We start from the raw sequence: 11739 nt of genomic DNA, 5'->3' as shown, positions 1-11739 counted from the left end.
AATATTCACATATAATCATACTTTCATTAACCATATTTATGATTTGAGTAAATCATTTTCGATTGCTGTTTCAATATAAATTCATAGAAATGTATCGTTGTTGTCATTAAATATTGAATTTGGTTGTCAACTAGTGTATTGCCTGTGGTATTGCGAGTAATATGATGTATGTATCATAAACTGCAAGTTCGTAGGTGACTGTACGTACTGGATTTGTGAGCAAATAATACAATTATTTATTTATGACTAAATTTATATATATATTTTTTTTATTGTAATCGTTATTGTTCTTTGAATGAAACAAGCTTCGTATGTAAGTCTCAAATTCTCAGCTTGGGTTCAATATAGTATAGCTATAATCCAATCACGACGTAAATCCTCGTGTTCAGCAATTCTGAAACAAGCCATTCAAACTTTGAAAAAAGTACTTTTTAATTAACACTGCAAATCACAAAATATTATTCCATATTTTAATTTCCCTCAAAAATGGGTAATTATTTAAAGAAAAGTTGGCAACACCAAAGATTTAAGGTTAGAATTCATTATTTTTAAGTGTTTTCTAATGATAATTAGAATACATTATACACAAAAATGTGAATACGATATAATGTTACCGAATGCCTAGTAACTAGTATACTTCGCATGAAAATACAATCCTGTTGTTTTTATTTAACTTTTCCTTTTACATCCAATTACTCAACACGGCATGTTTTCTTCATAATAAAAGACAAGTCTAATTAATGGACAACATAATTTGGACACAATTCAAACAAAATTACTATAATTCCTTTTTGTTTCACTTAAAAACCGTCTTTATATGACGACTATAGTTAACTGTCAAAGTTTGTTTGGCCACTAAATACATAGTCTTATCTAGTTCGTGGTCTTATCGTTCTGTTTCTTTTCTTTACATTACATCGTCATATGTTGTTCTTTTTCTTGTTTGAGAGAGACAAAAGGTAATAATAATTTATATATTGTAATGTAGTATACATATGTAGTAGTTCATAGCAGTGTTACCGTAGAATACGTGTTACTTTGATGGTCTAAGTATTATTTCACCAACCTAATTTAACAAGTGTACATAATAATTATCCCTTTACTTCGATTAATTGTGCCGGCTAGCTTGTAGCGCGTATTTATTTTCTATACTGTGTGCATATAGGTACTTATGTCGATATAGTAGTGGTTGGTAGTATAGATAAACAGATGTTGACTAGTGTCAAAGTACAGGTGTCTCGCTATCAAGATTGCGAAGTAAGTTTTCTGGCAATTTATTGAACTTTGAATTTTTTGTGTAAAATAATATGTGGATAATATTAAATAGATATTTTTAAAATCATTGTCATCAAAAGTACTTATCGAATTGAGTTAGAGAGAGATTTTTTCCATTAAGTATTTCCTCTTTAAAATATAGTTTTAAATGTTAGTTAATTTATTTTTTTTATTGTATGGGAATTTAGTGTGGTTTCTTGACTTATGTTAATATTTTTTTTATAGAAAGTAGATGATAGATGATTGCTATCAATCATTAGCAGTTAGCACTCAGGAAATTAATGGTGAAAGGTACCAAAATCTGTAAAATATATTTTTTTTTATTTCAGGAAAATACCAGAATGCTGCGTGGATTTAATAGAGTTGTATGTATAAATGTTTTAAATAATTAAATAAACATTTTTGAACTATATCTTCTATTACCTATTATAATTATCATGAATTACCTACATAGCTAATGAAGTACCTACATACTTAATTTTATTTTTCTTTCAGTTTGGTCATAAAGGATTTATCTTGGAGCCATATGTGACCTCCATGCAGTTATCTTGTAATTACACCTCAGCCAATACTAATAGAAATGTACAAAAACTACCATCATTACCAGTACCAAAACTTGGAGACACATTGAAAAAGTATTTACTTACCGTAAGGCCCTTTTTGAGTGATGATGAGTATGCAAGAACTACAGCTCTTGTGAGAGATTTCGAGAAGGGCCAAGGGCAGCAGTTACAGGTATGTATTATTGTATTCATTTTAAACTAGCCAACCCATTCAAATGCGTTTTTTGGTTGGTATTATTGGAAAAATACCAAGGGGCAAGAGTCCGATACATTGGCCGGACCAAATCCGTGCCATAGTGTACAACACAGTCTGTGACACCATCCATATTGCTGAAAATAGACCAACACGGTGAAATAAAGTCAACCAGAGAATCATTTGCTGTGGTCACGACCATCAGCATTGAGGATAGCTGAAACAAATGTGGTTCTTTCTTCAAGAGACTACTAATAGAACCAACTTGCACTGTTCTGCAAAGTATTAACTTAATTTCAACATTGGGCAATATTATAAAAGTAGAATATTTTTAGGTTTTGTTAGAGAAGAGGGCACAGGAACATCTGAATTGGCTTGAAGATTGGTGGCTGAATACTGCTTACCTTGAATACCGTGACCCAGTTGTTGTGTATTCCAGCCCTGGACTTGTTTTCCCGTTTAGAAAGTTTCAAACTCAAAATGATCAATTGAAATATGCTGCTAAGACTTTGTTGGCTTCTTTAAGTTACAAGAGCTTAATAGATAAGTAAGTTTTCTATTATTATCATTATTAGCTATAAAAAATTTAGCAATTTCAATATCATCTAGCATCTTCGTGAAGTCAAATTTACCTTCTAACGATTCATAGTTGAGGAAAGTATTTTCATTTTAACCTAATAAGTGTTAGTTATTGTACCTACAGATCAGGTAATTATGAAACACACCCGCCTACTTGACCAGTGTGTGCACGGTTGGCGCGGGAGTTGGGCAACTGGCTGCCGTGCAACGTGTAGAGGGTTCAACTCCCACACGGAGCAACTCATTGTGTGATCCACCAATTTTTGTTTCGGATCTGGGTGTCACAGTTAATGTGTATTTGTAATTCTTAATGCACCCACGATACAGGAGAAAATCTAATGCGCAACCGTTTTTTAATAAAAAAAAATCTTTTATTTTCAGTGACAAAATACCCGTTGAGATGATGGGTAAGAATCCTCTAGATATGATCCAGTATAAGAAAGTATTTGGAACCTGCAGAGTTCCGCACGCAAAACGAGACAAGTTATCTTTTAATAACAGTAAGCATGTCACCGTCATCCATAATAACCATGTAAGACTCATGATTTATCTACTAAAATCAATCAATGATTATTTACATTTTACAATGACAGTGGGGACATTGATTCAGTCATCACAATTAAGCATGCAAGTGTTGATGATGATTTGAATCAGTTGATTCAAAAATAAACTTTCTATGCACCATTTTGTATGGAAAGTTACCTACTTATATATTTTTTTACAGATATGTTCGTTATTATTTATGGCAATAACATGTAGATAGCATCTAATCGCGCTTATCATTGCATTCTTAAGACTTAAAAAGTGTATTCCAAGTGAGAATATAGTTTTTGATTAATGTGTGATTATTTTGGAACATTTTATTGAAAAGTCGAAAAAAAATATTTTGTTGATTGAGTAGAATGCCCCTGTCTAAAATCTGTTCTAACCTTCATCTCGATCCCTTCAGCCATTTTAACGTGACAAAGTAACAAACAAACTTACAAACTTTCACATTTATAATATACTAGCTTCTGCCGGTGGTTTCGCCCGCCGTTCCATGGGATAAAAAGTGTCCTATCTACCAATAATTGGTGAAACAATAAATATGCTCCAGCACATCCGAACAGGCACCTAAGGTATAAAAAAAATCAGTGTCAATTAAATTACGAGTGCCTAGGTAGGTAAGCACTTCTGTATTGGTTCTGTAAAAAAAAAAATATATCATCGTCTCCTTCATCAGCCAGAAGACGTTTACTGCCGAACAAAGGCCTCCCCTTTAGTCCTCCATGTCGAACTACTCCCCGCTACTATCATCGATCCATCTTTTTTATGGGTAACCTTCTTCTGGGATGATCGGGGGGATTTTTTCCTTCAAAATATGCATAGCTTTCTGGTAATAAAAGATTAGGGAGTGTGGGATTTTTACCTCACTAAAACCACTCCGTTGGCCATCCTAAGTATCTGTAAGGGGCACTGGGTCCTCTGATAGACCTGCTCCGGAGCCCCCACAATGCGCCGCCTGTTACGGTACGTCCTTGGAAGACATGCACGTCCCTTGAGCCTCGCTGTGCAAGTTGTGCCGCAGCGCGAGTCCCCACTCTATGTACTCGTGGTCCCAAAGGTCCACCGTCCACTTGATCATTGGTCCACCTAGTGACCAGCGGGACCCCTCGATTACCTTCCTGACCCAACGACCATCAGTTCTTCGAGCGACGTGGCCTGTCCATTGCCACTTCAGCTTGCGGAATTTGAGAGCTATATCTTATCTGTTCTGTAACTTTAGTTCGAATTTTGTCGTACAAAGAAACACCGAGCATAGCTCTCTCCATCGCTCTCTGGGTGGAGTCCGAGCCTGTTTAATAAATAAGAGGTTACGGACCACGTTTCGGTAGACACACATTGGTTGTACATCCTGGTCTCCAGTAATAAAAAGCTAAGGAGTTCGTTTGGTTGACTAATCTCCCGAACTACTGGTCTGATTTAAATAATTATTTTTGTGTTGGATAGTGCGTTTATCGAGGAAGGCTATACCTAAATTATTACGCTATCACGGCTATGACCAATAGAAAGAGCGGATGAAAACTGCGTGTCAGTACCTAGTATTTACTAATTTCGGACATTAGCCTAACAAATGTTATCTACATTTTTTTTAGTCTACTATAGTAAGATAATATGATCAGGATCCTACAGACGGCTTGCGGCAACTTAATATGTAGCGGTGGCGACTAACAAAGCCAGTGATAGTTGTTAACCTTTCATGGTACGCGATATCGATGTTGACCTTGGCGAAAAAATTATTTACGCTTGTGATACGTCGTTATTTCCTAAATTATTCCTAACTGGTTTGGATGCATTAAAAGAATTCGTTTCGACACGTTAAAGAGAATATAACGTACTTACTACTACATATTACTATTATATATATAATTATATAAGTATGTCTAGATGGAGTACCTATCACGCCACGAAAATCCATTCAAAAATTTGCAGTGAACTGTTCACTGCAAGGCATTTTCTCGTCAATTATTAGTACCAATCGCGTCATGCACGCTACGGAATAAATACGTAAACACACCATAAAATTATGCCGAAATTTAAAGCTCGTTTAAAAGTAGTAAACATATAACTTATCTATCGAGAAGTAATAAAAAATATGGTATATAATTATTTTATTTATGTTTTTGACCAACCAACATTTCTGCCACATTTTATCAGTTACCTAACTAGTATCACTCAATATCGCTTTCTTGTGAGAAAAAACTTATTGTGCCCATTGGATATTGAATAAACTAAACGATATTGAGTTTGGCTTTATATTTCGTACTCTGAATGGTATTTTAACAGTTAGAGTAAGATTATATTTAGATACCATTGACATACGGTTCTCCACATGAGAAGGAAACATCGTTAGGGATACTTTCAGTGCCGGCGTTAGGGGGCGTGATGGGCCGATGGCCCAGGGCGACAAATTCTGGGGGGCGCTGATGCCGCCGCCGATGGGATCCGCATAAAACTAGCACTTGATATTGCTTCCCTCAAGTGGGCGCCACAATATTTTCGCCCGGGGTATCAGTGGCCCTTACACCGGCACTGGATACTTTTCATGTAAAACAAAATTTATAAAATAAGTACCTATACCTTTTAACTGGGCAACTGTATTATAGTACCTAAGCCATGTTACGTTGTGTAAAATTGTACCGATTGTTTTAGATTTTCCACGTCGATCTCTGGGGTGACGACGGAGTAATGCTGAATGAAGAACAGATAGTTCAACAATTAAAAAAAGTAATTGAACTATCGAGTCGTCCCAATAATCAGGGTATAGGTATTCTGACATCTGAAAATCGTGATACCTGGGCAAAGGCTTATGACCTTCTGGCTAAAGGTAAAGTACCTTTAAAATGGAATGGAAAATTTAATTGATGACACCTCGGGCTACTAACTTGTTAAGATATCAACCTTGTTCTCCTTATGACCCAGATAATATTCATATCCATTTATCTTGATGATGAGGAGATATGATTTTATTTATTTATTGTGTACAAAGAAAAATATAATAGTTTCTGACAGAAGAATATAAGTTTTCGCTAAAATTTTACTGTAACAGTAACTAGTGTACGTATTATTTCAGACAAAACCAACAGTGAATCTTTAGCAGATATTGAGAAAAGTATTGTTGTTTTGTGTTTGGATGGAGCTGTCGACCTTTGGAATCATAAAGATGCGGACGCCCGTCGAAACTTGGCAGGAGCACAGACCATACATGGGGGAGGTTCGCAAAGTAACGGTGGCAACCGTTGGTTTGACAAGACTATACAAGTAAGGATATTTTAATGAAGCTTCAAGAAGTGCGTGATTTTTTTTCGTATTATGAAATTATAACATTAAGGCTATCTGGCAAGGTACACTTATATAAGTTGCTTCCTAGGGTAGTTTCTAGTTATTTCACATTATTAATTGTTTTTGTACTGTATTATTTTTCAGTTTATTGTGGGTGCGGATGGCGTAACAGGTCTCACATACGAACATTCCCCTGCAGAAGGCCAACCAATAGCTATTTTAACTGATTTCATTATTAAGTATATGTAAGTTCATTATCTAGGTACATACCTACTCTTTTTCCTTTGTACAGTCAGCACAGTTATTTAGTATGCAGTTAAGAAAATCAAGATTTACTCAGTACAGAGACAGTAGCTATTATACTAAAGTAAATTGGTCTGTTCAGTACTCAACAAATCTTCATTAAGTATCTTTATACTGAATCTTTATTTACTAACTTACTTGCATTGCATACTAAATAACTGTGCTGACTGTACATAAATTAAGTGCTTAATGATAACAAAGTGTCCAACTGATTTCAGTGAAGAAAATAAAGCTCCCGAAGGATCGTCAAAAAGTCCTAAACAACCAAAATTACTGGAATTCAAAGTAAGCTCAGAAGTTAATAACATGATAGAAGACGCCAAGAAAAATTTAGACAAGTTAGTGGTTGCATTTTTTTTTATTTTTCATATGAAACCTACGTACCTGTCGAAAAATATCGCCTATCTTAAATTCATCATTCATCGGATTCATCGATCTCGAATATTGACTTAAGAATCTGGACCAATTTATATATTTACATATATTAAAGGCTTACTTGATGCGCGACTTGCAGCACACATGTATAATTGCATCAACTTCTAGCCTGGTTCAAATTAAATAAAATAAATTTTATTTGCTAGAAAAACAGTATCAAATAACAAAATTAGGGAAGAGCCTAATTTTGGTAGAAACTGCAATTGCCATTAAGAATAAAGTGTCAAAAGTTCACAGATAAAGAATAAAGACCAAAACAAGTTTTACTTTTTTCAAAATTGGTTTAAGTTTTATCATTAAGTTAAGCAAAATTAAAATAATTTATAAAAATGATCTTTATATGCTCGACTGCACGGTTGTCACGGTGACTGGGCAACTGGCTGCCGTGCAACGTGTAGCGGGTAGCGGGTTCGATTCCCGCACGGAGCAACTCTTTTTGTTCCAAAAATGGTTATTTAGGGGCTGGGTGTCATGTGCATGTGAACTTTTATGTTTGTAAACGATCACGATAAAAATATCACCTATGAGCCTATGACATATGAGATGTCTGTCTGCGCTCGCGCGCACTAAGAGACCGCATAGTATCGTTTGTGAATACGGGTGTAAGACATCGATGGAGGATTCCAATGATTTAGGTAACTTTTTAGATAGGTACTATATCTAAGACACATTAATATTTATTTTCAGATTAGTTCAAAATCTACAATTGAATTGCTTCCAGTACGACAAATATGGAAAAAATTTCATAAAGTCGCAGAAGTTAAGTCCAGATAGCTACATACAAATGGCCATGCAGCTCGCTTTCTATAGGTATTTTTAACTCACTTTTATTAATAAAATCTAAGAATCTGAATTACATGCACCAAATCTAAGAAGACCACCCATTTTACTATCAATTTCTAAATGTTTTTCTTTTGTGTTTTTATGGTGTACCTGCAATAGTTTTTGTATTTATTGAACATGCACTACTGATTGTATCATCATGAAATTCGACAATCAGAATTATGCAGGTGACTTGTAACTCGACGGATTATCTCCTGTGGAGATAATGCAAAGTGGCTAGTTTCTGAGATATTCAACATTTCACTAATTACAGAAACATCAATAAATATAAAATACGAATTATATTTTATTCACACAAAAACGAGTTCTAAATCTACCTTCCTATCTCATATATTTTAAGGTTACACAACACACCTGGAGCCCATTACGAGTCTGCAGCTACAAGAATGTATGTTGGCGGACGCACGGAAACAATACGATCGTGCTCAATCGAATCGATAGAATTTGCAAAAACAATGTTAAATTCACAAAGTACTCCAAAAGACAAAATATCTGCATTGAAGAGTGCTATAAATTCTCATAAAAACTATACAGTTCAGGTAAAAATTATACAATGATTTATCATCCAATATAACTATGACGAGCATTATAGTCACTGTACTTATTTCAGGCATTACAAGGATTTGGTGTTGATAGACATTTACTTGGTTTAAAATTAACTGCTATTGAAAATGGCATTGAAATACCAAAATTATATTCTGATCCTGGATTTACAAGAAGTGCCCATATGAGGATTTCTACTAGTCAGGTAACATTTACTGCAAAGCTATTTAAATCGCTAGGTATTTGATAAAAAAGAAAAACTAATGCATTACTGACATGAAGTGTACTGTAAAAAAATCCTAGTTTAAGAGGATTGGTATTTTTGAAAACAATAATTACTTAATTGATTATTTTTACTATTTTTTTTTTTTTAAATAGATCCACTAAAATCAAATAAAATGTTTATTTTTCAGGTCGCTTGTAAGTGTGATGGATTTATGTGTTACGGGCCATTAGTGGCTGATGGGTATGCAACCTGTTACAACCCCAGAGACAATGATATTAACTTCGCTACTGCTGCATTTGTCGAACACCCGGACACCGATTGCAGTAAATACAGGAATGCTTTGGAACAAACTCTCCAAGATATGCATGATGTTCTCTTGAAGAATGTTCCTTCTAAACTGTAGGAGCACATGACCCACTCCAGGCACCAGCCCAGTTATACGAGTGCCTATAAACGCAATATATGAATATACTCATTCAATATTTATGAGGTGAAGGAATATTATTGTATTATTTATATTTATATTATGAAATATATTTTATTATGCATATGGAAAAAGGTAGGTATTACTACTTTTATAAAAAAAAATATACTCATTTTTGTTTAGGGGCCGTTCAAGTATTACATGGGCACAGTGGGGCTACGCTTTTATTGCTCACCAGATGGCGCTTATCTAGCAATACGTCTGTTTGTCCAATCACTGTAGCTGTCAAATATTGAACGTCCAATGTTAGTCTAGCTAATTCCCTGTTGGACGAAAAACCAGAGGTCGTAAAAGCCCCATTGAGGGTATTTGCTTTGCTTGTCTTAGATGACATGGCGAGTAGGGGAGTCTAGATAATGATTACGTCAGTGGTAGTTATTTATTTTTTTTACCCGAATGGCAACCCTCGCTTTGTCTTTACTTGAAAACGAAACTCATCTTCGGGGATTCGCCAATTTTGCATTATGTTTAGGCACTCGCTGTTGAATACCATGCCATCAATAAAATCTATTATCTTGCTACTATTCTACAAGGGAGATGAGAGGGGGAGGGGGACTAAATAATTGTAATAAATCTGCTTACGAAGTACTTGAATGGCCCTCTACATTAAGTTACATTAAGTGCCAAATCGACAGATCAATCGGATTATATGCTTAATCAATCATACCTACAGTTCCTGGCCACATTATTAGATACACTCTTCATTATTTCAAAATGAATTATTCATTTAGAAAAGTGCGTCTAATAATATGACCAGGAATTGTATTAGATTCATAAAATAAAAACTTAAACAGGTGGTGGAGATAACATATAATTATAAGTGAACATTAAAAAATATATACCTAATTGTAAGGCCAATTGTAACAATTTATACAATAAAGTTTTATATGTTTATACTTTATGATAGAATTTGATTTAAAGATATGCAATTTATTACCACTATGGTAAAATGTCACATACATCTTATCCAAAAACCAGTAATTGATATCTATACCTAAGCCAAAATCTGAAACCAAATTACAATATTATGTCCATAATGTTATAATATACCTGGTTTTTGTAGATTTGCTTGTGCAAAAAGCTCCTAAGCAAACAATAGCTAGCTTTGTATATACCAAATATAATTAAAATCGGTACAATTTTATATACGTACACGAAAACTACACTTTCACATTTCTAATACGCTAGTTATGCAAATCTAATAATAGCGGAGACAATTAGATTGTAGTTTTTACCATTACCTAAATAAAATTATATTATCACCTTAAAGATTGCACTATTCGAAAATGTCTGGTGAAATTGATAGGCAAGTGAAAAGAAAAGAAAATGCTACTATTTAAATACAAGTTACATTCCTTTTTTCGGCAGTCATCTAAAAAGTGCATAGTATGGTTTTGACAATGTTTATGTCGTCTTATGTAAATACTACAAACCACACCTTTATTATGTATCCAGATCCATTACGGGTGTGTAACGGTTGACATAGTAACAAAATGTCTAACGTTCACTTAAGATATTATCGTTTAGAATAATTATCATAATGATGACAATAAAATTTTGATATAATTTCAGTTTACCTAATTTCATACAGTATAATGAACATTTCCTCATAATACACGTTTGAATATAATATTCACTGTGTAAATTAATTCGAAAGTAAATTCACTAGAAATTCTTACTGTGCAGGAGAGACTAGATCAACTCCGAGTTGGACAGGTTAGGTGATTTATACATTTCTAACTGTGGCCTTCAACATATGAGGCGAGTCAGCGTAACGGCGTCGAGCGCTACTTCACGTAGCTAGTCATGAAATAAATTGCTTTGGTGCACCTGAGTGAATTACCCAATTGAACATAAAAATTACATCACATGAGCGTTATACTAAATGTTATTATGTTGAATGAACATTATATGATATGAAACATTAGGTCTCATGAATTTAGGCTCTTTGAGATTATGTCATAAATATAATTTTATGTCAAGTGAAATAAGTTTTTGTTATTATGCCAAACATAAAATAGCCGTACCTACATAGGGATGATCTTAAAGCTCAAAATACACAGTTCCTTTTTCATAGTTTTATTTGTATTTCCGATGCTCATATTAGAACTACAATATAGTACACATGTCACTGACTCAACATTTTGCCTTCGGCAGTATTACAGTAAGTATAGAGATTTTGTTTAGCTATACCTTATTCAAGGAATGACATCTGTATATACTTGAAATATTTTTATCTAGTTAAAAACTTTGCCCAACTAGGATTTTGTGTGTCATGGGTGCGTTTACTAATATATAACTTCACATATACATTACACCCACACCTGGAACAACAATTTGTGGATCACACAGAGTTAGTCGTGCGAGAATCGAATCCGCTACACGTAGTGTGGCAGCCGATGGCCTAGCCGCCCGCCGCTAAGAGTGCAGTCAATAATTGTTTTATTTTAATAAATAATACAATCTGTTTCCT

At 34.3% G+C, this 11739-nt stretch overlaps 1 protein-coding gene and 1 long non-coding RNA gene across 5 annotated transcripts; one reads left to right on the top strand and one right to left on the bottom strand.

Moving 5' to 3' along the window:
* LOC118273679 (uncharacterized) lies at positions 1-938 on the bottom strand. The gene is made up of 2 exons (XR_004783427.2): positions 615-938; positions 1-394 (listed from the first exon to the last, which is right to left on the bottom strand). It is a non-coding gene; the product is annotated as an uncharacterized LOC118273679 (long non-coding RNA).
* LOC118273677 (carnitine O-acetyltransferase) lies at positions 472-10167 on the top strand. 4 transcript variants are annotated; one of them, XM_035590768.2, is made up of 13 exons: positions 472-531; positions 1605-1640; positions 1771-2010; positions 2367-2578; positions 2992-3142; positions 5803-5977; positions 6224-6411; positions 6577-6677; positions 6954-7073; positions 7858-7980; positions 8354-8552; positions 8624-8761; positions 8970-10167. In XM_035590768.2, exons 1-13 carry the CDS (start codon positions 487-489, stop codon positions 9183-9185), a joined length of 1944 nt encoding a protein of 647 aa, XP_035446661.2. In that variant the 5' UTR covers positions 472-486; the 3' UTR covers positions 9186-10167. The 4 variants fall into 4 exon arrangements, with proteins under 4 accessions (XP_035446661.2, XP_050553320.1, XP_050553310.1 ...); XM_050697363.1 differs by lacking the exon at positions 472-531 and adding an exon at positions 941-959; XM_050697353.1 differs by lacking the exon at positions 472-531 and adding an exon at positions 990-1257.
* Positions 10168-11739: the final 1572 nt, after the last annotated feature.

Source organism: Spodoptera frugiperda, chromosome 1 (genome assembly GCF_023101765.2).
Source record: "Spodoptera frugiperda isolate SF20-4 chromosome 1, AGI-APGP_CSIRO_Sfru_2.0, whole genome shotgun sequence".
NCBI lineage: Eukaryota > Metazoa > Arthropoda > Insecta > Lepidoptera > Noctuidae > Spodoptera > Spodoptera frugiperda.
Note: the sequence above shows the minus strand (reverse complement) of the source record. Positions and strands in the feature narration are given on the sequence as shown.

Excerpts from the sequence above, each read along its gene's own strand:
- LOC118273677 (XM_050697353.1), top strand. The coding sequence starts at position 1,210 with ATGTTGACTAGTGTCAAAGTACAGGTGTCTCGCTATCAAGATTGCGAA. Across the intron at positions 3,143-5,802 it reads CCGTCATCCATAATAACCAT|ATTTTCCACGTCGATCTCTG; the intron begins GTAAGACTCATG and ends CGATTGTTTTAG. Across the intron at positions 7,074-7,857 it reads GCCAAGAAAAATTTAGACAA|ATTAGTTCAAAATCTACAAT; the intron begins GTTAGTGGTTGC and ends ATTTATTTTCAG.